This window comes from Trachinotus anak, unplaced genomic scaffold, assembly GCF_046630095.1.
Source record: "Trachinotus anak isolate AG129_WGS33_773 ecotype Australia unplaced genomic scaffold, CSIRO_AGI_Tana_v1 ptg000008l, whole genome shotgun sequence".
Taxonomy (NCBI): Eukaryota; Metazoa; Chordata; class Actinopteri; order Carangiformes; family Carangidae; genus Trachinotus; species Trachinotus anak.
Genome location: NW_027273859.1, coordinates 10,038,804 through 10,065,114, shown reverse-complemented (window position 1 = coordinate 10,065,114; position 26,311 = coordinate 10,038,804). Strand labels below are relative to the sequence as shown.

The 26,311-nt window shown below is 42.8% G+C and overlaps 1 protein-coding gene across 3 annotated transcripts in view; it reads right to left on the bottom strand.

Moving 5' to 3' along the window:
- LOC139623874 (tetratricopeptide repeat protein 28-like) overlaps positions 1-26,311 on the bottom strand; it is a 166,168-nt gene that overhangs the window by 110,415 nt on the left and 29,442 nt on the right. Inside the window, exon 1 of one of the 3 annotated variants that reach the window (XM_071482480.1) lies at positions 104-9,443. The exons of the other annotated variants lie outside the window; for them this stretch is intronic. Coding sequence (XP_071338581.1) covers positions 104-130 — 27 coding nt within the window. The 5' untranslated portion in view covers positions 131-9,443. Of the gene's footprint in view, positions 1-103; positions 9,444-26,311 lie in introns of those variants that run through there. 3 annotated transcript variants of the gene reach the window in all.

Below are 26,311 nucleotides of genomic sequence, written 5' to 3'. Positions count from 1 at the left end.
TAGAGCAGCAGTGTGACCGAGCCCTGTCTTTACAACTTGTGATCAACCAAACAAACGTTATTAATCGGCATTATTGGAAAAAATATATATGAGACACACTCACCTTCTTCCGGGGCTGCCATTTCATCATATTTGTAAACCAAAATTGAACAGCATTAAGATATTATATGAGAATGGAATGTAGATTCAAAGAAATCCAGAGCGCAAGTCATGCTGCCTCTCGACTTCCCTCATTTTTGCAGCAGATTTTCTCCAAGAAGCGATGCATGATGATGTGCGAGTCCCAGCTTTGCGGTAATTTCAGGGGGGAGAGACACCACAGTCAACACAAATCATACACGGGTTAAATCCACAGTTGAGCTCGGAGAATAAATCAGAGACACATGGTGTCGCCCGACAATGTTTAAGGCGAAGGTTCCTGTGCGTAAATCCAAAGTACGAGTCCGTTACGAACCCACTCGCTCCTCACGCAGGATCGGCGCCTCCAGGACCAATCCGGACTGTGTATGAGGAAAAATTAATTCTTAAACTTTTCCAAAATGAAGTCGTCCCTGTAAGTAGGCTACACCGTTAGTAGAGCGCAGCACGGTCACTATGTCCTAATCTGTTCTCTTCGATCCAGAGGGAACGACAGGAAGACGAAATGTGTGCCAAAACGCAGAAGAAATCATCACAGTGGTCAAATCCCGTTTTCCAGCGGCCGGAACGCACTTTTGTAAGTATTCATGGGGGGAAAAAACAGTCCAAAAGAGCCCGGCGGAGACAGCGCGACAAGCAAGGAGATTATTTTCAGGGGGAGGAGGGGGTACAACCACCAAAAAAAAAAAAAAAAATCCTTGGAATTTGTGAGAGGAGCTGGAAGGATATCCTGATTCCTGCAACAGCAACAAACTGGACTACAGCTCTCTGATGACTTCCTTCCCTGCGCTCCTCCAGCCTTGCAGTTTACAGACTTGGAGCAGGGGAGCTGAGCAGGCAGCAGGAAGCAGGGTCATAGCGCCGCCGGCAACAGATTTGCCAAAAAAAAAAAAAAAAGTGCGCTTTACGTTTCGGCAGAGAGCTGATGCTGGTGTGCAGGCGGGAGGCGGGCTGCGGTTTGCTGTGTTGCTCAAGGGCAGTCTTCCAGGTATCAAACCTGGACTAACCCTGCGCCACCCTGCTGTGCCAGTCCTACATCTCGTAGCCTATATACTGATTTAGCCTACCTGTGAAACGTGCTTGCGTCGTGGTCAAAACTACATTTGGTCACAAAGTGAAAGTTGTTAGTATAGGCTACTTTGCACATAATTGTACCTTCTGTAGAATTTATATCAATTCTACAAGATGGAGTGGGACCAAGGCTATAATAAACATGCTATAGTCCAAATCGCCCAAAGGCTTTTGACACAGCTGATGCCCATGTTTACTTGACTTAGGTTTAGTTGAAAAAAATCTTTGACATCCCTGTAAGGAATTCACATTTTGCTAAAACAGTTGTATATTCTCCTCTAAAAATCACCACATTGACTACTACATTTTCACTTAGCTCCATAAGATTGCAAAAGGTGACAATGTCCGTCTGCTCAACAGCTCTATGTAAAGCTGCAATGCCACACAAGCTCATCACAGTTTAAAATGGTGTTAATGACCTAAGGAGATTCAAATAAAATCACTGCCCACTGCTGCAGTGACTTGCTCGATAGAGGCTATAATCGGAATAATAAATTGAAGTCTTCCATAAAAGACGATGATTCACAAAGGACGCAGAGCCTTGGACGCTGGAGACAACTAAAGCCTGTACATGTACACTTTCCCTCCTTCCTCCTGCTGAGAGCAGCTGTCACATTTAGTTTACTGTGCAATATTTTACAGCACACACACACCCATCAGATGCATAACATTGCCAAAGATTTTTTTATTTTCAGTTGGCATTATTTGGCCGGAATGAGAAAAGATCTGCAGCTTTTTCCATGCTTAAACTTTTCATCATTAATTGTGGAAGTGGGTTGAATAAAACTCAAAACAGAGGACATGGTTATTCTGGTAAGAATCCACTCACCACAATCACTGCCACAGTCACAAAATGAAAACAGTTCCAAAACAGAGCAGCTATCGACAGTTAAAACAGTGCGACTGGTGCTGAACCCAGTTGTTGCAGCACAAACCCACAGCAGCATCAAGACAGTGACGACCTTATCGTAATCCTATCCACGCGGAATAATCTCAAAGTAAAATAAAGGTGAATTGCAGAAATGGTCGATACTGAAGAGATGTGACATCAGTTTAAACAATAGGCTTGTGATTTAAATTGGTTTAGGTAATGGACTCTATGGAGCTGTGAGTTGGTCAATAAGCTGGTGTGTCTTCAGGGTCAGCGGGGTCCGCAGTGCACCTAGGGGTCACTCAGATAACAAAAGACAAGTAGGAGGAGGGGGACATGCTGACATATGGCCTTATGGAAGAACTCCTGCTGTGCAAAGGGAGTCCATGAGACACTCGGTAATCCACATGGATGAACATGAACAAAAAATGCTTGACACTACCTCCACAGCCACAGCTGGCACCCAAGCAGAATGACACTCTGTGATCAAGCACTGTGATCAAAGGACACGTGTGTAGTCAAAGAGGAGGGGGGTCTTGTGTGTTTATGTGTTACAGTGGTAATATGTTGTGCTTCATTTGATAATAGATCACATGGTGTCAGTTGTTTCCTCCGATGGCAAGCTGACTCTTGGCTCTGAGCTACGTACAGGACAGAAACACAGCACTGAGATACGATTTACATTTATGTTCTCTTTCAAGCGCACGCTCACACTCAAGACATTGAAGTGCCAGCATCTAAAACAGGTTTACACAAGAGACTGTTTTCATGAAAGTCATGTCTGATGATCAATCAAAGGCCACTTCAGTGTGCTGTTCAGCGACAGTCTGTTCGGAGTGAAGCCTGTCATCTGGCAACTCCATACAGGAGCAGTCTCCCTGTGCGTGCCTCTGCTTTCCCAATCAGAGCCGCACAGGAAATCGGACTCCAGCCTTCGGAGGGAAACGAAAACCCCCTCTTTCATTTTCCACAACTTGGAGCTGTTTAAAAGTTTGTGCTTCCTTTTCTTGTTCTTGCCAATGGTGCCCTCAAAAATGTCTCCACTGTATGTTCTGATCGGGGTGTGACTTGCGTAAAGATAAGTTACACCGGGCTATAGGGTTAGTTTGGCTGTTAGAGTAATGTAAGTTCGACAGCTCCACAAAAATACAGACTGACTCGTGTGGCGCAAAAACAGTTCATCATCGTACTGCCAGTTCTCTCACAAGGAAGAGTTGTGTTTCCGGTGTCACAGTGTCCCTGAATGTTTCTCACAAGTGGCAGAAAGAGGAAAACATGGCTTATTTTGTGGTTTGCTATAAATATTGTGGACCAGGCAATGAGGAGGGAAATAGTTCTTAGAGGTACCAGTAACACTTTAGGAATGCTACTGCCATTGCTTCACTTAATCGCAGTTTTTTTCCTGCTAAAATGTCCTTGTAACTGTTAAATTCTTTCCACAAGGCACACATTCTTTGCTGGTTAGCAGCTGGAAGTTGGAGCTCTTCAGTGTAAGGAGTCTGAATTTGCCTACACATAGCAAATCAGTTCCACTTAATGTAGTCAAGAATGAAGCAGTTAGTCATAAGTGAGGTTTACTGTCTAGCTGAAATCTATCTTCATGAAACCATCTCATCTGATGTGGGCTAATAGGGTTTTGTGTACAGCTGCTCATCTGCGTGTGCGTATCTGTCTGCTTGACTGTTTATCAGTCTGCATGATGTAAAAAGTGCATCAGCCACATGACAGTAACGGAGGCTGTTTGGGAAAAAAATGAAAACTGTCAGAAGGGTTTTTAAAAACCCTCACACAGGAGCAACACTCCAAAAGCTCTCCTGACTGTCTGAGGGTAATTTATTTTCACACAGTCTCTCGCTCTTAAGTCACGACACTGGAGTGTTGCTGTGCGCTATCTGTGCCCCGTTAGAACAAACAGCGGCCTTTTTAATTACAAGGCCTGGAGTTTCAAGGCAATAAATTCCACAGCGAGAGCACAGAGATATGTACCCTGATGTCGCATGCACAAACATTTGTACACAGCGATATGCAAGAACCTTTGAGAATACACACACAACAGTCATCAGACTGTCCAGTCTTTTAAAGGTCTCATGTCCTCCTGCTTCTGTGGAAGATGCATGCAATGAATAGATATTATGAAATCCATTCAAGAATCCATTCATAGATTTCATAAAGGAACGGGCCTTGAAAACTCACTCGTTGTATTTCCAGCATGTAAATTTCATAATTGAATATAATTTACAGGGTTTGACAGATTGCTTCCATGGTGAGACATGCCAGATGGATGGATCTGTTTTGAAATGCTTAACAACATTATAATAATAAAAGTGTGAAACAGCAATGACACCCACCCTCTCTGTTGTCCCGTACATCACTGAAAACAAATAACCCTCATCAGCATTCATTCATTCACCTCTTTTACAGTGCTCTGTTCTTGGATGATGTTGTGTCAGAATTTAGCCTGCTGTGGACTATGTGAGGTGGGCGTGCACAAGGGTGTGTGTGCGTGTATGTGTAAGTGTGTGTAGGTACATGCATGTGTGTGTCTTAGTTGGAGCTTGGTGTTGATTAAGTGTCTGGAGCCTGAGGGGGGATAATGAGAGCCTCTAATTAATGAGCCTGTGCATATCTCAGAGTCACAGGGTCCTATCTGCAGAGAACAACTCCACACACACACACACACACACACACACACACACACACACATGCATGCATGCATAGATACACACACATACACACACACTTCAGTGTTCTGTGGGGATCTTTCCCTGCTCTGCACAACATTTTCTCCAGGGAAGCCCAGCTGGGACTGTGTCACTCTGGCTGCTGTCCCTGATAAGTGTCCTCTAATCGGGATGGATGGGGGTTAGGGAGCCCCGCTATGAGAAGGTCACATGGCCTGACCACCCAACGTGCCCCCGAGCAAAGGCTGATGTTACAGGCCCTGAAAACCATTCCAAATCTTGTTTGTTTGCTGGGTCCTGTCCACAGGGAGCAGAGTGGTTCATCTCAAGAGTAGATTCCTGGCAGAACAGAGTGAAGTCAAAACACTCACTCACACCAGGATCAATCAGTCGGGTCAGTGTTCAGCTGGAGGCATCACTACTCGACATGCAGCTTAATAAACAGTTCAAAGACTGTGGTGATTTGGTCTTGAATGACAAAAAGTGTTTTCAGAAGTGTAAAGAATACACAGCATATTTTTCTTTCTGCAGTTCCCTCAGTTCAGCCTCTGCTGGCCAGCAGGTTGCACGCTCAGCAGTAAGCGCTGCAGGCAGGTTGTCTCATTTCGGTGCCACATTGCACTAAACAACACCGAGACCATCTAGAAACACATCAAGTTACATGAAGTCAGGCTGCAGTGAGGGGCAGAGGAGGACGAGGGGCAAATCATTCACCCACCGACACAGGGACCTGGGTTCAGTCCTGGTGGTTGAACTCTCACTCTAGCAAATATGAGTGGCAGTTTTTTTAAGTGGGAGGTTGCTGTAATAGCGATGTGTTCTTGATAGAGTAGAAGTTTACCCATAAAAGACGTGAACAAATGTGTATCAAGGGAAGCACTTGGAGAACGTCCTCTAAAAGAAACATGAGAGTATCAGTCATTTTACCAGGAACCCAAAAGCACCATTTGTTTAGCTTCGAGTGAAAAAGCCTCCTATTGGCCGTCGTAATTATGACTTTTGTTCATTAGGAGCAAAGGAGGAAGTAGTGTGATGTTATTAGTGCGGCAAAGTCCACAGAGGTGGATGAATGGATCATGAAAACACTGAACTTTAACGCAGGAAACTGTTTGTTTCTCGTTTCCTACTGACAGTCATTGTTGGTTGTTCCCTAACCATGTGGGTAGTATTGTAACCATGACAACAAAGGTCCCCTAATTTTGACAAAAAATCTTGATCTTTCCCCAACACTAACCGAGATGTTTTTGTGCCTTAACCATACTGATGAAAGGTAAGACAGTAGTTTTATTCTTAAACAGCAGTGTCATCCTGACGACAGTGGCATCAGATCAGAAAATCACTTCTCTGTCTCATTGTCATGGACCAGGGCCATATTCAATGAGATGGACTGCACACAGGAAAACTGGTGATACAAAACTGGGAAAAAAAGCACAAACCTATGTTAATCACTAAATACTGTATATGCCCATTTTTTGACACAAAACCCTCCATGATCTTTACATAATTTCAGCCACTGCCTTAGAAAACACATTAATATAATTCTTTATCATTATCTGTGCTTATTCTGCCTCATTACCAGCAAAGACGAGGTATTGCCTCTTAGCAAACAGGGTGTTTCAACAAGAAAACTATTTGATGGAAGTGAGCCTACGAGCCACAGAAATACTGATTAGTTCTTTGTGCCACCATGTTGCCATTTGTAAAGCTAGTTCAATTTTCATTCAGATCCTAAACTGTGAGGCGTAGAAGCAACATGTACCAATCCACATCGGCCACACCCACTTCCCCCCAATACAGACTTACTGCTTTGAATTTCTTGCAAATTAGTTTTTTCCACACTATGCACACACATTTCTTTCTGTCTTTGCTCAATTTGCTTCATACTGTGACATATTCAGATGAGCCTGGCAATGAGTAAGAAAAACAAGTATTAATGGTGCACAATAACGCAATGGTATTGTAATTGGCTCCTACAACCCTAATTAAGTGCTCATCACAAAATAAAACTGTCAGGACCTTGTGTGTGAATTGGCGGGTAGAGGGTATAAAAATTGCTTTCACCTATTTTGCACCAGCGTTCATGTATCCATCCAAAACTTCATCAACAATTCTGGAGTGTAATTGTTTTCATTGTGTCCTGATGCAGGCATAAGCCAACACTTAGTGCCACAGAGAAAGCACAAACACCCTTATCTGCATTCTGTTAAGTGTCATAATGTAAATGCTATTGAAAGCTCTCCTTATTTTGAGACATTATAGTGTTTAATCAGTGATTCTTCACCCAGCGTGATTAAGACATATGATTAGGATCTTTTTATTGTCTTAAAGTCCCATCCCCCCATTTTCTCTTCTTTCTTTTTCTTCTCCCAATTACACTAATGAAGAAAGGCTTGTTTATCCCCTGGAGTCGCTCAACAGTAGATTCGTGTGAAGACATTAAGCAAAGAGAGGGACCTTTGCTTTAGAGATGTGTTTAATAATTCAGTGGTCTTGGACATGGATGAAACAGGCTCCAGCATATTGTTTAAATCAGGCCGGCAGTTAAATAGGCGTTGGGGTTTGATGTCTGTGGCAGGATCAATAATAACAGCGTTGCCACATACTCCGACGCATGACACAGAGATCCTGTGTGGTCCTCCTCAGTCTATGTGCTAAACATAGAGGTGGAGCTGGACAATGTATTCAGATGTGTTTGTGTCTATCTGCTTCCACGAATACAAATACACACACACACACGCACAGACGCATGGTTAAAAACACACATAACCATGCTGTGGTCAGACCCACCCATCTCTAGTCCCTCATTTAGAAAACCTCAAAACCAAACTCATGCCTCTCTATTTCAATTACCTTTCCTCCCACCATCGTCACCACACCAAATCTATCTAAATCCTCCCACAGTCTCTCTTTTTCCCCCTTTCTCTCTCATATCAAATGTATCCATGTGTTACCATCACAAACACACACCCACACACACTCGTGCACTACACAATCTGGTAATCATAATAAGCACATTAAAGCATTAAAGCCACAGTTTATGACTGATGATCTCTTGAACGGGCTACAATTAATAGCTAATAACAGCACAAATATTTAACTACGTCTACGATCCTCTTTAGTTTATCATTTGGTTGCTGTGGTTGTTAAAATGCAGATTCATAAAAGCTGTGGACGGCTGAGCCAAAGCCACAGCAGATACTGTGGCTTTTGCTTCAACAAAACATTTTTTTTCTCCAATGATCAGGCTATAATACCTTAATGCGCAAGGCTTATTATGCCAATGACAGCTCTCCCTGCCCTTACTAATCTAACCCCGTGAGAGCGCATCAAATGTGAATTAACCCTTTTGAAGTGGAGAGGCAGGACTGTTGCACAAAAGGATTCAGTAATGACTCCAACCCTTTGCAGAGTAACAGAGGAAAAGTAGATGAAGACAAAGTTGTGATACTGAGTACAGTAAATACAGCATGAAGCCAGCTGCTCCATCAGGTACCGGTGGTTTCTGGTCACTGTTGTGAAGGGATTAGGCCAGTCCACTCCTTAAACCACTCTGACTTCAGATCAAAGGGGTTAAAGCAGGATTAGGATGAATCTGTCTTGGTGGAACAGGTGTTAATCCTTTAAATTAGCCATGTAGCACAAGCAGGCCTCTCTTTCATCTCGACACCTGACTTATGGGCTGGAATACAGAGAGCTCCGTTACAGGAAAGTGCTGTTGTTGTTACCCCACCAGAATTAGTTGTCCTTCCTCACCCTGACCACTCAGATAACGGCCCCTGCTCTGATGTATCAGCAAGATTACTTCATTTGCATGCAGCCGGTGTTCGGAGAGTGGCTGAGTCAAACAGCTGTGCTCTCTGTTTCCTTTGAAACAAGGGCTACGTAAAGCACACTTTATGATTTGTGATCCTTCATTAACGGGTAGCTTACAGGATGTCCTCGGGCAAGGTGCAGCGAATACTTTGTGAGAAATAAAACAGGCCTGTGCTATTGATACGCACCATGTAGAGGCCCCGGTGCTGATGTAGCAGAAGAAAGAAGTCGTAGGGGGTTTAACTCCACTCCAAGGACAGGAGCACTCCAGTCCTTTCCTATCAAACTCTTCAACACATGCTGCCTCTCACCCCCACCAGCTTCCTCCCCAGCTGTCAAACCTCCTTGTCATCGACTTGACTTTTCTACTCAAATCATCTTCATCCTACTCAAGCTCAGCCTCCTGTCAGCGAAGAGTCTGCAATGACACCGTGTAAGAGTGCTGGGACGAAAACTACACTTCTCTTGGCTCCAAATCTGCACTAAAGATACAGCATGAATCCAGGACTGTCAGTGCACCTGTTTAAAGAAGGATAATTAGCATTCTTGGCCATGAGGGGGAGTTACAGGGGTGGTGAAGCTGCTTCCCACAGTGCTCCTGCCTGCTGCTGTAGTCACCAGTTTGGCCAGTGGGTTTGCCCCAGTCCGAGTCTCCAGTCCCAGGCTAGACCCCACCATCTGGCTGGTCTGGTAACAGCCGGCCCTTCTCCCCTGCTGGCCGGCCGAAGACAGGAAAATGACCCAAGGAAGGTCAGGCCACACTACGATGGCCAGGAAGAGAGAGATAGAGACCAGTGGATGTACTACTGAGGGGTGACAGATAAACTGATGGATGAGAGAGAAAGTAAGAGAGGGACTGTAAGAGACAGAGAGGACATCGCTTCCTTTAAGCTGCCACCCTCAGCGCGACTCGGTGACTGATGAATCCTTCCGTCTTTGTCCCCATACAGTGTGTGCATGTGTGTGTGTGTGGGTGTTTGTGTGCGTGTGTGTGTGTGTGTGGGTGGGTGGACGAGTGGGTGGGTGTGTATGTGTGTAAGAGACAGTGTGTATACTGTACGTGAGCATGTGTGCACGCATGAATACAATCCCGCTTTTCTCAAACAGATCATGACAGCTCACAGCCGGAACGAAAGCTTCATTTACCCACAATTCAGCAGTAACTCACAGATCCACAGCAGGACTTCCAGTGTAGATGACCATTTGGAAGGTCATTAAAAAAAAGCACACAGGAGAGGCTTCTTTTTCAGGCTACAGTGTGAACAATGAAGTAATTACGTTCCCATTACTATGTCACTGTAAAGAATGTGAATTTGTTTAATCTGGGATCATCCCTGAAATAAGGTGGAGAAGAAATTGTGAATCACAAACCACCCGCTGAGTTTGTTCCATCCCAGCATGATATTATTCTCTTCATCTTGAAAACCAGTGCTTCTGCTCATTCGTGCGTGTTGGAGAGCACGAGGCACGCAGACAGACATTAAGCACTGCACACAAAACAGCACTTTCGGGGCTTTTTAAATAGCATGTACCGCATTTCCTCTGGTGTTTCTGTGCTATGCAGATGAAAGACCTCAAAAAACATACTAATGTTAAACGTATCTACCCCAATTCTTTTTTTTTTTCGTTACTATTTATTATCTACACACAACATGAAAATGAAATGTCATAAAAAATTCTAATTCCTGCAAACAAATACCCTATCACATACACATATACAGTACCTGCACACACCCACAAACATCCATGCAGATAATGTACAACAATAATACACACAGTCATGCTTACATGCAAACAACACATGCACATACACATGCCCAGCTCAGAGGTCTCTGAGGTAACAAGTCAAATGCAGCCTTGAGCCAAGCTTTAACAGTTTATTAAGAAACCACAATCTCAGTGAGATATTTTGCTCAAATGGAGTTAAGATTTCCCACAACTGTAAAAAAAAAAAAAAAAAACTGTCCATATTTCAAGTTACAAAAACATCTGCATTCACTTTTTAAAGGTGTTTCTTAACCATCTACTTTACCAGTCTTACAAACCAACAAAAGATTTTACGACTTTCACTCCTGTTAGGTAGCAGGGCATCTCAAATCGTCAGCAAAAAAAAAAAGAAAATTGTGGCCAGATTGATACAAATTTGGTGGTAGCGTGTCCCTGGGGTGTTTTAAGTCATTGTGGATAAAATACCAGAAAGAGAAATACGCTTCCAAATCTTCAGGGAATGTGGTCAGAGTAAAGGAAAAAAATGAAATGTTATTAATAGTGTCAGCACAGGTTTTCCCCTTTTCAGTGTCTTCTTCATTGACGTGTTGACCTTCACAGGTCTGACAGCGGAGATACAATACTTACCTGATATTGTCTGAGTAAATGCAAATTTAAGTTTGAGGCCACGGTGCAGCACAGAGGAGCAAACATCAGCAATTTTGAGAGTAGGTTAGTCTCTCTCTGACCCTCATTCTTTCTTGACTCTCAGTCTCTCCATCTCTGTCTCACAGTCTCCTTCCCCCTCCCCGGGCCGGCCAGGACTTCTCTGTCCTTCATCCTCATTCTATTTCATGCCTCGTCCTTCTTTTGCTCGGCCCTCATCCATCACCACCCTCACCCTGCGCTGCATATCCCCCCCCCACACACACACCCACCCCTGTATCAAGCCTGGCCAGATACATACACAGCCTTCACTGGGGCTTGCTGCTGACACACTCCTCTGTGACTCATCACTTCATTGGACTCCATTTGGCATTCATCACATCACAACAGCTCTATCACCGTCCGACTGAGGCACATCAGAAAAACAGTGAGGCAAATCAGCCGTATTTTATTTCACAGCTACGTCAGGCCCCTTTGTCAGAACACCTCGTAAAAATTTCCGGCGACTCAACTACAGGCTACGCATTGATAAGATGCACGCAGTGGTGCTTAATGTGACAACGGTCTATTTGCTGTATTTATCATTAGCTGAAATGAATCACCTCATCGGACGTTGGCTTGAATCAGGATCAAGTGCTACTCAAAGCATGAGAGGTGACGGGTGGCCGTAAACATCTTAGCGGGCGGTCAAAATGGAAAAAAAAGCGCTGCCACGTTTCAAGGCAAAGGTGTTTATACCTGTTGTGAACGCTCAAAGGCGGGGCAAAAAGCCTGACATCATAGCTTCTTCATTACTCTGCCTCCCTGTTGACTCTTTTCTGGCTATTCTCGCTGTTAATGACTCATACAAATCAGGAAAACAGGTCTCTTCTTCAGGGCATTCATTGTGTTGCACCTGGTAGTCCATGTGACAGACACCGCACTAGGGCTGGGCAATATGGCCAAAAACATTATCACCTTAATAATCTATCCATAATTATTTATCATTTCTAATAACCTATTTTTAATAAAGACCAGGAGTAAGGTACTGTGGTACTGTGTGGGTTGCTGATATCGCTCTGTTGTGGACTGCTTGAGGGTTGTTTCCTGAGAGAAGATGGTCATGACTGACGACATGCTGTGTAACCCAAAGAGTAGCAGAGGCTTAGGTGATGAGTTTGTTGTGTACACGCTCTCAGTCGGGATCGTTTTCCTGCACAGTTTATTTTATTCAGTTTCTGATTTCAGTTGGACTGAAAGAAACCAAAAAGCTGCCACTCTGCTGTGCTGACATGTCCGTCCTGTTAATGGTTTCCTCACCATCTTCACTGGCTGCATCCATTTTTTCACTGCAACCAACAACACACCTGTTAAATGATTGGCTGTTTGCGTATCACTTGGTTAGGGTTAATATCAAGGGATATGAAAGGCTGTGTTTAACTGTGTTTGACTTTCAACCAAACTATTTTCTTATTGCTATTGATGAAGTGTCTGTTCCTGACACTGAACAGGCAGGAGAGGGAGGGGGAGGAGCTATTAGACAATCCCATAAACGTTTTATTATATGGCCTAAGGAGGCCTTCAGTGTGGGCATGTTGATAAAGGTCCCAGTGAAATTAGTCTTTATCAGATGCCAGGAGTTAATAATTTTGTAAAAAATCATACAGCAAAATGTGTAATTACACCATTCATGCTTCAAGGTGATGTTTATTGAGCACTCATTTGATTGGACAACTCAGCGAATAGGAGGATGACGAAGCATTGCACTGCAGCAAGAGTTGAGCCAGTTTCAATTATGGTATCTAGAGCCAAAGTGTCGTGACTCTCGCTCCCACACAACAACACAGTGCACACATCTATGAAATGAATAAGTATGCATCATTTTTTACTGCACTGCTGTCAATGTCAATACATTCCTACTCTGCTTAAATTATTGTGTCGTAGCTAAACAGCTTTTAAACTTTATTCATGAAGTCCATTTCAGCTCAGATTTTGAATTCACAGGTGCCTGAAAACATGAAGACATGCAGACCAGGTCTCAGGGCAACCAAAAGCCCAGTGGAGCCCATCTACTGCCCGTCCCTGCAAACAGGCCTCGCCTCTGGACTGTTTGATGCGGCTGGAGAAAAAGGCCAAGGGATGATGTAATGCTGGTGAAAGCTGAGTTTGAGCGTTGTAGAGTTTCCAAGCCGCGTCCCAACTGCAGCTTCCCACACCCCAGCACCTCTCAGAGGGGCTGGGCATCCCTCAAAACACCCCCTGAGGAGCACAACAGATGTGTAGATGCTCCGCGTGCATCAATCACCCATTGTCTTTCATCACGCTCACTTCACACAGTGTGTGGTCCGTGTGGAGATAAGCAAAATGATGTCATGCACAAGAGCAAACAACTATAATAGCACACTTTGCAAAGTACATGCAGGCTATATATAGCGAGAACACAGTCACAAAAACACAAAATTATCACGAGGATTTGATCTGTGAAGTTTCATGTGTGTTTTCTTAATGATAGAATATATGAATAATGAATAAAACAGAAAAATATGTGAAAATCTACCTTCCTAGGTTAAAAACTAGATCTGATGACACATGGGAAACTATAGTTTAGCATCAGGATTTGAGCAACTGAGATTGATTACACTGCCTAGTGTGTAAATCAGTCGAGGCTTCACAACCCACACTGACTAAAAAAAAAAAAAAAACACAGGAAAGTAGACAGATGTAAGAGTGGATTACATGCTCGTTAACATTGACACAAAATATATTAACACTTAGGGATGAAATCAAAGGTATGATGACTGGCATCACAACTTTAACTGAGAGGTGCGATGTTCATTTTCACCTTCCATTTAGGAAGAGTGCTCCATAACAGGCTGAGCAGAAGTGGTGCTTGAGGAGCGATTACTACAGTAAATGGCATCTCAACAAGAAGTGGATTTAGGGATAAAAAAGAGGATTTTCTCATCAGCCGTATTCACTATTCAGGCATTTCTGTTCAGCTGGCTTTATCAGAAACCCTCTGCACCACAGAGAAATGTGAGTTGCATAGAGGCAGAAAGGAAAGAAGCTGCTGCTTTCGCACCAACACTCAAACTGTCTTGTCACACAGTGATGTCTGAGGATGCAAACTTTGATTACACCTCTCAGATCTGACAAGAAAACCCTGGCTGTAAAAGCTTTCAGTGTGATGTGTTCAGTCTTCGTTAGTCTGCGCCGATTAGTTGTTACTGAGGCATAAAGGGCTGCTCCTGAGCATGAAAGTTGTGACTGCTTGGATGATTCTGTGGGAACAGTGTGGACATCCTTGGCACGGCTGTACTGATGTGGAGGGTGAAGGTGTGGAAGAAATCTGTGAGACTGCTCTTAGCTGATTAAAGGAGAAAATGATTTCCGGAGTTCAGAGTGAAATGGTGAATACATTCCCAGAATCCTGACTGTAGGACACCCGGAGACCATTCTGCCGAGTTTCATTTGTGTCTCTGTGGGGTGTGTTAGTGTGCATACAGGTGAAGGGAGGATATTTGTATGTGTACCATAATGTGGAGGAGAGCAGTAACGTGATCACCTTAAGTTTGGTTTGGATGCACCAGAGGTGGAGTTGCATTTGAAGGCTTCTTGCTATGCAGATCCGCACAGTTCTCTAAAGAGGATAACTGGCTTTGCAGCACTATCAGCCCATCCAGATGGTATACAGGGCAGCTTTGACAGTCCAGAACAAGCGCTCCAGCTGCTCTGCCACCCCCAAATCTCCCTGACCTAAATCTGCTTCTCCCAAGCAGAGAAGAGAGCTGAAGAGTGGACACCTTCAAATTTCTCATTTTAAGCAGGGTAATTAACTCTCTCTCTCTGACCGAGCCTGAATTGATGATACTGGATGATGTACTGTGACACTTTAGATGAATGTATTTGATAATCGACTGACTTACCTGTTGTAAATTTTACAGATACAAGTAAAGCCTGCTAAATACAGCTGTATGCAAAAGTATGGGCACCCCTGGGAAAATTACATATTCTGTTGTTTTTTGAATTGGAAAAAAAGGAAATACAACCCTGCAGCAAACAGACAACACATGAACTTAAAAAACAGAGAAAAATTTATGTCTGGGCACTGGTTGTCCAGATCCAGACCTAGATGTTGTCCTATATCCCTGATATCTGCATAATGAGAATTATTACATTTTCACAGAGCGTTTCTATTTTAACCGGCACAGTTTTTTTTTTTACTTTTATGACATTGGTCATGTTATGCTACTCAGCTAGTCATTGTAACTTTACTCAATAAGTGAGGTACACACAAAGGGGAAAAATGGTAAACAATAACAGAGAGATAAGTGGAAAACGTGGGATATAATTTGAATTGGATACCGCTGCTAAACCTCAACTTACTTGTTAGGACTTGTAAGGTAGGTCAAGAATTGCCTTTACCAATTTTCCACTGATTCCGTTTCCGGAGTTTGATAAATTCTCTGACTTGTCAAACCTTGTGGTAAGACTCAACAGCTGTGGGCTCCTCTAGGAAACTGACTGTGAGTCAGAAAATGAAGCTAACTGATGCCTTCAAAGGGAAGGCTACAAAAAGATATCAAAGCACTTCTTGAAATTTTTCACTGTCAAAAATGTCATTAAGAAATGACAGGTAAAGGAAGTCAAGACAAGATGTGGAAGACTTTTAGATTAAACTGTACAGGAGTTGGGCAGAAAGGTGAAACTAACATCCCGCAGGAAGGTTTAGCTGACACAGTGGTGGTGCAGTTCCAGTGTGAGGTGTTGATGTACAAACAGGGCCTGACAAAAGTCCACATCTGAAGTCTGCAACGCAACATCTGGATAAGCCAGAGTTATTTAGGAAACAAGTGCTGTGGGCAGATGAAGTTAAATTTGAGATCTTTGACCACAATCAAAAAAAAGGAAGGTCTGGAGAAAAGAGGAGCAACCTTTGATGAGCCTAAAAATACCTCAGAACTTGAAGTGATGTGCAGGAGGAGTGGCTGAAAATGTTTAAATGAAAAACAGAAAGACTCTTGTGTGTGTGTAGTGTGTTGCAAGTGTTTGCAAGCTATGACATCTACCAAAGAGGAGTTAGTGAGTACTAATTTAGCAGGGTTCCCCAACTTCTGCACATTCCACAATTACTTTTAAATTTTTGTCTTTTTTTTTTTTATTAAAGTAACTGTACATTAACATTTGAAGAAAGGCTCATTTTTTATGTCTGTTTGCTGCAGAGGTTGTCTTTATTTCTTCTCAATTCAAAAATCAACAAAATATGAAAGACAACACTATATGCAATACAATAATACCTCAAACGTTTTTTGTTTTTTTCCCCTTATTAATTTAAAACTGTCCTACTTTACATTCACATAGTTGCCGACATCAACACCTTCCTTCTGGTGAGACCAGTCCTGAATGTTTGTCAATGTCCAGCTCTGCTGCAGCGGTTTGAGGTCAGGTGATTTACTAAAGGGCGCCACAGTAGCAGCCGCTGAGCAAAAGGAGAATAATACGTATTTGCTTGAGAAAAAAGTAAACGTAAAAAGAAACAGTCCTGCATTAATGTTCCACTATTCACTGGAAAAATACCTGATCCATTCTGAATCCAGAGAACAATTAAGCTCACATAAACAGGTTAAAAAAGGTCTCTATATGGAGCAGAGGAGGTGTCACAAAGAGGAAGAAAAATTGTCACTGAGATATGTGAATACTGTATGCTATTAAACACAGTGTTGTGTTGTATTTGAAGTCCCTCAAATGTATTTCACAGGATAACACTGAGTGTTTAACTATAAAAACTTTGATGATACTGTGGATGTCATCAGTTCAAAACACTCAGACTCAGGGTTTGGGAGCACCTTATAAACATCTTCATCATCTTATTCAAACTTCCGGCTCACTAATGACTAAACGTGTCGAGCCAGATGCATGAGCTGAGAGGAGAAAATGCTAAATATATATGATAACAAACTGAGAGAGCAAACTAGTCATTTATGTGCACAAAGTATTAAACTGAGAGTGAATTATTCAATGGTGCATACACAATTGTTTTTCTACATGACATATCCAAGGCTACATAATAACCAACACTGTGCAATTACATTTCTCAGTAAGATTAAATATCTCTGTGTCCACAGTCAATGTTGAATAATCACAAACATTTTTCCAAAAGGCAAATTAAGTTGTTTGCTTAATTTTGTAAAAATAAAAATGATGCAAAATAGCTTTTCAAGGACACCATATTAACCCAAAGTAGCAAAGTTCAGGTGTACTGCGGGTGAAATGCTAATTAAATTCTTAAAGAGACTGTGCGTAAATACAAAATACAATGTGCCAAGGTCTCAAAATACTACAAATGACCCAGTGAAGGAGAGTGCAGAATGAATGTGTCACAATATATTAGAAGCCTCCATCTTACCAGCACTGCCATCTGACAAACACATGCCTGGCATGGAGCCCAGAGGAGACGGAAAGACAACAGATGCCATCCGAAGCACACCATCCCTCCTCTGTGAGCCTGACTAGGATACATCAAAAAAAAAAACAAGCGCACCCCAAGAGAACAAACCCGAACCAAGTTTCACCTAGTTAGCCAACTTTTAACCAAAGCTTTACATACACAGGCCCAAATGCTTAACTGTACACAAGCTATTTCAGTGCTTGAGTCTCATCATAAACACCTACAGGATGATGGTATTTGATATTTTACGTCACCTGCCTCCTTCCCCAAAAGAAGGTTTCTAAGAGCATTATTAAGAGGGACTATTTAAAGGGAACTTCAAAGCTGTATTTCAGCACAGTTTGGTGGGTGGAGATTGTGTAAATTAAACCTTATGTTGTTGCCACTGCACAAAGTTCAAAAGGTAAAAACATGCTTCATGATGAGACATATTTTTCATAGCATCATTTACAAGTTCAGTCAAATATTTGTCTTACTGAACAGACAAGGGGCCAATCAAACAAAGATGAGAGAGATATGATACGCTGCCTTGATTGTTACTTTGCACACTTCATCAAATGGTTCTTTATACGTGGTCTAATTTTTTCCATTCAAAATGCTCTGGTCCTGCAACAATAACAGTATAATGGGATGCCAGCTTCAGCAGCTCCACCAGAAAATAGGCAGTTTTCAAGTATAAAACAAACGTCAGCTTGGCTGCTGAAAATCATTTAAACACCTCCCCCCCGACTGAAAAGTGGAGTACTTTCAAATTGGAAATATTGAGAAACAGAACAGCTTCATTCAGCCGCTGCAATCCTGTGCAAATTAAGAGAAGTGGTGATGTGCAATTACCACCCCAATAGCCAGTTCAATAGCCACAATTGCACAGTCCTGGCTGTCACCTCTCAACAGAAGGTGCCTATGGAAATCCACATCGGCAAAGACAGGACAGATGAAGCAAGAAGAGTAATTTTTAAAAGCCCTGTGGCCTGACATAAGGCATTTAATTCACAGTGGAGGATAAAAACCACCGTTGGAGAAACTCTATTGATGTGTTTGACAGTGGCATCTGGGCTAATATTGATCAGTTATTGACTGCAGCCTGCTTCCCACCATTTTTTTGTTTTTTCACAGGCATTCAAAGCACTGGCTGTAATTGCACACACACAGAGGAGAAAAATACAAGGCAGACTGACGACTCTAAAGGACATGCTCTCAACAAACACACACACCTCCATCGCAAATACAGACATTGATTATCAAGCTATAGCACAAATACTGCATATCTACAAGAGTGATTGAAAAGGAAAATGAAAGGAGTCTGTCTACAGCAGTGACAGCAGCTGCAGTAGTTCCACCACTGGATCCCCATCATCAATAGACCACATCAAGTAACCCATCTACAAAACCCTCTCAAAATAGATGGAGATATAGGAGGCTCTGTATACTGCAAATAAAGCGCTTTCTCAGTGGATGGTTGAAAGCACACACACACAGTGCCTCCTGCTGGGTAGCAGCTGAAACCCCTCCCTGGAGTGCCAGCCTCAGAGAACAGAGACAGACAGAGCTACCCGGGGACAAGCATTCCTTTCACATGACAATTCATACATCTTTTCTGCAAGTTAATACTGTGAACCAAGAAGGAAATATGATGTATCTACAGCAGACTCTGCCCCACATATATCTCGCTCTGCCTCACTCAGTCTTGTCTCCTGCCTCTCCATCAGGACCCACACAAACGTACACCGGAGCTTTTACACCTCGCTGTCAGCGCGTTCGCTGCTCACCTCTCAGGCACGAGGTGTTTCAACAGGAGACCGAGGCTCACCAAATGGCGCGTGAAATAAAATAGTGACACACGCCCCAATGAAACCTAATAAGACATCACATTACAGAGATGAGAAACTATATCATTACCATGGCAACTGTGAGGCGCACAGCCAGAGGGCTGGCTGGGTGACAAGAAAAGAAAAGGGTGGAGGGGAAAAGGATGGAGAACAGGAAAGAGGAGATTTGTAAAGAAATAATTATGAATGAAGAAAGTGATAGAATTGGCAGAGAGGATATTGACAGTCTACTCCCCCTGAGCATTAGCAGCCGGTCGCTACTGTCCGTGCTGTCACATGATAACACTCCAGTTCCCTATTCCTCCCTGACATTGTCAATGCTAACCACTAATTAGTCGAGACCATAATTTCACTATAAACCACTGCCATTCTCAAGCAAGCTCATGATGAGTGGCAGGATTAATTGGCGTGCTAAGCTCAGATGACCCCCTCAATGGAGCTCTCACTGGACCAGAAGCTATAGGACTTTATATGTGTGAGCAAATGTCAAAGTGAGAGCGATAAAGTGACGGCTCTTTTCCATCTTATCTGTGTTTTAGTAATTGGGCCGTGTTCATGAGGCACTGAAACATTAAAAACCCCATCTGTGCTCCAGCATTTGCTTCATTCATTATCTTATTCAAACGTGTCAGGAACAGTCTTAAAAAGAGAGCACTGAGCAGGATTCTGGTGTGCTGAAACTGCAGGAACTGTGGTATAATTTTGTGCACAGTGCCCGTGAAGAAACGCCGACTGAGCGTCTATGAAATCCCAGCCTTTCAGTGGCAGCTGCGAGCAGTCTGGGGGAGCGAGGGGGCTGCAGCGTCGATGGCGTAATTTTGAGCATCTGGAGCTGCAGGCAGCACTACGCCACCTACGACCCACCAGATCAGAGTGGCCCTGCCAACACAGAAACCACTACCCTGCTTATTTTCAAAACCAGCTGGTGAAGTCACAGGACGCTGGATAAGGTAGCCAAGTCATTCACAGGCTGAACAATAAGTGGAAAAGGGGTAGGAAGGTGAGAATCTGTGTGAAATGAGCAAGTGAAAGAGAGTGGAAAAGGTTGAGTGTGGGGCCAGCAGCAAACACACTGAGGTCCCTCCATCCAGTTACAGGAAGCAAAAAACAATGGGCCGGTTTGTGATGGATGAGGTGCTCAGAGTGTGTGTGGAGTACAATATACCGAAACTAGAAGAGAAGGAGATGTTTGAATAATTTATCATTGTAATACAGTATAATAAGACTGATCAAAATACTGCAGCACCAGACAGTCTGAGGGGCAAAGAGGCCAATACATTGCATCACTGACCCATCAAAATCACAAGTTGGATAATAAAAAATCGCAAGCGCAGTTATTATTTAATTCATTGATATTTTAAATAATTAAGTAGACTTTCTGGTGCTACATCGCTCTAGGGCAGCAGCACGACGGGGGGAACCAGCAGAAGACACTTTGGCCTCCATGAAAGAGATGCAAAGCGCCAGCATTTAAAGCCGTTAACATGACAGACAGATGGATGGGAGACGAATGGAAGTGGCTGGCGGGCAGGCACATGAGGGTGTCTGTCTCCATGTGCGTTGCATTACCCGACGTCAACAGTCTCTCAGGCTAAAACAAATATGAGGCAAATGCAAATTGAGCAAGACGCTGAAAGGGCCTGAGGTAGGCAGCACGCTGTTTGGTGCAAAAGAGTTTCATATGTATGCAAAAAAAAAAAATGTTTACTGTGCAGATAATGAATTTCAGATGAGGTCACAATGCATTACTGTGAAATGCATTATTGACAGAGTAATGAAATTCAATTAAGAAAATGAATGGCAGAAATGTTGAGAGTGAGAAATGCTATTCCATCTTTTTTATTAGACTTTTTTGACACTGGGCTGACCTCAGCGCGCAAACAATCCCATTATCAGTTTTTTCTACGGATAATTCCACAGCTAAATTCTCTTCTAATACCCGCAACATCGCACCGACAATGAATTATTGAGTTTGAATAAATCTTAAACTTGTAAAATAAGAATTTGATTTGCTCTGTTTGCTCAAATACCACTGTTGACACAATATAAATAATTGCTTGAGTCACAAAAGGGAGAGTGAGTCAGGTAGAGAATGACTCCACTGTGTTCATCTGAACATGGAGAGAAAAATCATGACACGATCTTCTCCCCACATCTGCGGGAGAGTGTTATTGCTGAAACAGTTCTCATGTTGCATCATAAAGTGAGCAAAATTGTCCGTGGTGATATCAGCCGCAGAGAGTTATCCTCTGACTGTACAGTTCTTTCAGTGACTCTGAATTACACTCTGTGTTTGCATCAGCTTTTTGATCATCCTTCTCACCGTGTTGCCATCTCTTTGTGCATGATTCTGCTTCCAGCATGAAAGGACCGAAGCGTGGGACACAAACCAAGATGCTACTGTAAACAAAACGTCCAAGAACATCCTGTCAAAAACACTTAGATTTGTTAAGTAGCTTCAAAGTGATTATGATTGGAGTTTTTTTAGTGGCAGAATTTAACCTTAGCTCTTACCACAATGAGGCGGAGGTGCAGAAAATCAGAACCCATTAAAGACAAGAGTTTTTGCCTCACCAGCAGTTTTGGATGTTCAGCTAAGAAAAAACCTGAGATAAAGGGTTAATGTGAGATCTCTAGCACTATTTTGTATGTTGATGTGTTTGTTTTTTTTATACTGCTTAGACTCTTTCATTTCTTCTCTTTTTTTTCATTTGTGTGAGGTGGAGTTATCTTTTCTTTCATTTTTGTTTCACTCGTGACTTTATGCAAGTTGAGATACAACTCTTAGAGCTCAGTCACAAAGGCAACAACAAAATTCATTTCAGTGGAACTGCTGCAATGGGAGTAAAATTGCACGGTGCTTTTTCACAGCGTTGTTAGCTGTTTGCATGACACTGCAGGTGGTGGCTGTGTCAGCACCACCTCCTTAAAGAGGATGAGCAAGTGAGTTTCACTGAGCCACTTTCTAGCGCTTGCAAGTCTCCACAACGAAAACACGGCATTTAAACATTTTCCTTTCAAAGCTGTGTCAATGATGTTTCATGGAGCTGACACAAGTCCCCTTAATGTATTTTAATAGAACTTTTATGAAGAGAAGGTTTGTGCAAAACCTTCTCTCCTATGAAAACAATTATTACTTTTTCTTTAGGATTTCGAGTCCAAGTAGAAATCAGGTCCAAGTCAAGTCTCAGCTCCTCATTTTTGTGACCTCAGTTTGACTGTGTGGTTTCTCAGTAAACAAAGTTTCTGTTTACTTTCAGCGTTAGTCACCAAAAAACACACTGTGTCTATTCTTGTGTTGTGTGTTTTCTATGTTTTTGTACTGATCTTAATTAAATTTTTGCTCTGTAAAGCACTTTGTGACTTTTGTCTGTCAAAAGTGCAATATAAATAAACTTGGGGTCTAATAAACATGTTGAATGCATTTCCTTCCATCTACAACAAATGCAAAGCTGTTCTTCCCTTCCTTTGCTGGCACACTGCTACATTTCTTGGTGCATTATCACCCCCTGTAGATAAGTGGAGTAGTGTGAAACGAGAATGTGTGTCACGTCACCTGCAAACTCCTGCTCGTGCAAGAGCAAACGAACTAGTGATCCATACAGAAGACATTGCTCCATAGAACTACTGCTGGTCAAATACTCCATAGTGTAGCTTTGAGTTGAGGTGTGGTGTGTGCCTGCATCTGTACATGTGCTGCCTAACTAGACCCAAGAGTAGTTTAAAATGAAATGCAACCCACTACAGAGACTCTACATCTGCATCAGTCAGAATGGCGAGAACCAAGTAAACTGCAGATGAGTGCTCCAAGTTCATACACACACACACACACACACACACACACAGTAAGGAAGCAACCCTGCAACTGAGCGCTTTAAGTAAGGGAATCAAGATGGGTTTCCTGAAAAAAGGTCCTGCACTCCATCAATAATTCATAGGCTTGGTTATTTACTTTTGCTGGGGTGCTAACACCAGTTCATCGTTCTACAGAAATGGCTCAGGCTGCATTTAAAAGAAAGAGGTGCAGGGAGGAAAAAAAGGCATACGGACAGTGCAAGATGAATAAGAATAAGACAGCGACTATTTCCAAGACAAAATACTGTATTTAATCACTCTAGAGGATCACTGAAGCACTGCTTCTTCCAAGCAGACTCCAGCTGCTGGCCTGCTCCCACCCTGAGGCCAAGCCACACTTTGTAATGGCACGCATTTCTCTGAGATATAATGTATGAACTATGAAATTATGAGGTCCATTTGCAAAATTACGATGCATGATGCCGCTGATCAGAAGATTATAGATATTGTGTGTCTTGCTGCACAGTGCAGTGGCAGAGGAGAGATGTGACATGGACAGAAACCACAACAGTATATTGAAGCGGCAGGTAGGAGAGTGAGCAGTGTGTGTTTGTGTGTGTGTGTGTAGGCGGGCAGGAGGGTCATTCCACAGCAGGCCAAGATGGAGCAGAAAAAGCTTTTTTTAAACACTTGACTGGAGTCGAGTGTGTTGTGCCATGTTTAAGGGTCATCTCAACCAGACCTCTTCTTTGTACTGGTGTCATTACTCTCCATTTCACACTGCCTGTCATTCTGGCATGCTGAGACTCTGTGTTTGGACAACATGGAAGCTTGTGATCTAACTGGCTGAACACGGTGTCCTTGTGCATGACTGAATATACAGAAATTCAGAGGGCTTAGTGCATGAATATTGTGCATATACATCTGCATATATGTGTACTTTACATGCAGATCAAGAAAGGAACTGCGTTTAAAGACATACCTTTATATCATGGAGTCAGTGTGCTCTCTTTCCATGCTGGCATAAAGCAGACTGATTCCCGGCACACGTGTCAAAAGCAAGGTCATTTTTTATTGGACTGCGCCTTCAGGGGAAGTGGCACAGATAGGGATGTTGTGCAGTGTATTTGGCAAAGTGTAATATTGGCTTAAAATCGTACCTACACTTCCATTCACAAAGACCACCTCATCAAATCGGGATGGATTTTTTACAGACATGAGCACAGTTTTCTTGATATAATTCCTGAAGGCAACTAACACAATGTCTCACTCTACATATCCTGTGTCATTTCTCATTTCAGAGTTGGCAGCCAAGACTACTCTCCAGTGTTGATGGCAGTTAAGCCATTGTGTAAAAAATATGACAATGTTATATCAAATTAAATGAAAATTATGTTTACCAGTCAGATTGGTTCCTACCGTCAACAGTGGTGACTATCTTTGGGGAGTGACTGACAGAATGAGATCACAGAGAAAAGCGAGATGAGATTTCCACAGGGTGGTTTGTCTAAGTGCACGTAACACGTAAGAATTAGGAGCTGAGAGATTTGGGAGGGCCACTGACTTGGCTGATGCCCCTTCTCATTGAGAGAAGTCAGTTGAGGTGATGTGAGCACTAAGTAAGACTGCCTCCTGGCTGCCTCCTTTTGGAGGGGTTCCCAGCACGGCTGGCATAGGAGGAGACTGCATGGTAGATCCAGGACAAGCAAATTTTTGGGTGTCCCCCCAAGAGGAAGTGGAGGAAACTGCTGGCGCTGCAGTATCCAGGACAAGTGATTTGAAAATGGATGGATGGACTATTTGGACATTCGTGAAATATATACTGTTTTTGCAGTTGGGTTAGAGAAGAGCCATCCAGTGCAACAAACTGCCAGGACTGAGTGGTAATACTTTAACTCTCTTTAATAGAATGGGCAGGGAATGAGATTTCTGTCACACAGCACAGCTCTAATCTAATCCTCCACTCCTGTGGCCTGTGCTCCACCAGGAACCTGCAGTGACACCTCACACCTCAGTGTCGACTGCAGACACACTTTCTGTCTGCCTTCAAAATAAACACATAAGAACAGACAAAACTAATCAGATCTGACTTTGCTAAAAGAAGGTATGTGAAGTGATTACTCCCATTAATGGTTACACAAACCACTTAACAACACTGAATTAATACACAATCATGAAGTGACTGACTGTGAAGGAACAGCAGACAGGTTGTATTCACAGTAATGCACTGTACGTGCCTATGACCTAATGTGCCTTAACTACCATTCCTCTACTGTGAGGAACTTCATTATGACTGGAAACAATTAGTGAGAGCAACGTATGTAATGGGCTCTCAGCTTCCAACAGCACAGTCAATAGCCTGGAAATGGAAACTCTGCTCTAATCACTAATGAGAAAATTGTGTAGGGGCAAGAGGGAGGGAGAGAGTCACTGGGGAGTGGGGAGATGGCGAAAAAGCAGCCAGACACCACTACAGTGAGCTGTATGATAAAGGTAGTATAACGTTAGTCTATGAAATTAAAACATCTCGCTTTCTTCATCACAACATAGATCCGAATCATAATCTGACCCACTGCTTATCAGAAAGGTAATCATCTGACTTATTACTTTTCATCTGATCACGATCTCCCCGTGAATAACTGATGCATTTACTGCCTGCTTTGTAATTGACCCAAGTCTGGGGAAGGGTGTGAGAGAAATCACAATGGCAATCAGCGTGGTAATGGATTAAGCCTATATCCATAACAGGGACCGGCTCCTAGCAGCGAAAATGAGCAGCCAAAGACACAAGAGGGAATGCTTCATAAAGCCCACTCGGCACCTGTGGTAGAAGCTACAGAAGCTGCAGCTAATGTCTTCAGTTCGTAGGAATTCCTCTGTGTTTCTGTTTTAATGATGGTCTAAACTCTATTTCCCTTCCTCCCATCTCAACACAAATCAATGTTAAGGAAATACTCGAGTTTCCACCAAGCAAAAGCAATTTCTGCCCAGACGACTACATAGCAGAGAGGTGTTTTATGGTGGTAATGCCATTGCACTGCAGGCTATGATTGGAAATTTAATAAGCAGGCCTGGGAAGTAGCCTCATGCTCTTTTGGGCTCTCTATACCTTTCTCTTCCTCTCTCAACTGCGGGGTTTATAAAACCAGGAACCTCGACGCACCAGTAAATTAAACTCTCTGCTTGTGGGACACAAGCTAAAAAAAACAGCTTCTTTGAAATCAATGCAATCATTAAGCATTTTTATGGGCTCAATACATTTATATTGCTGTGAAATGCTATGAAAATAAATGACGGGGCTCGGGTCTGCTTC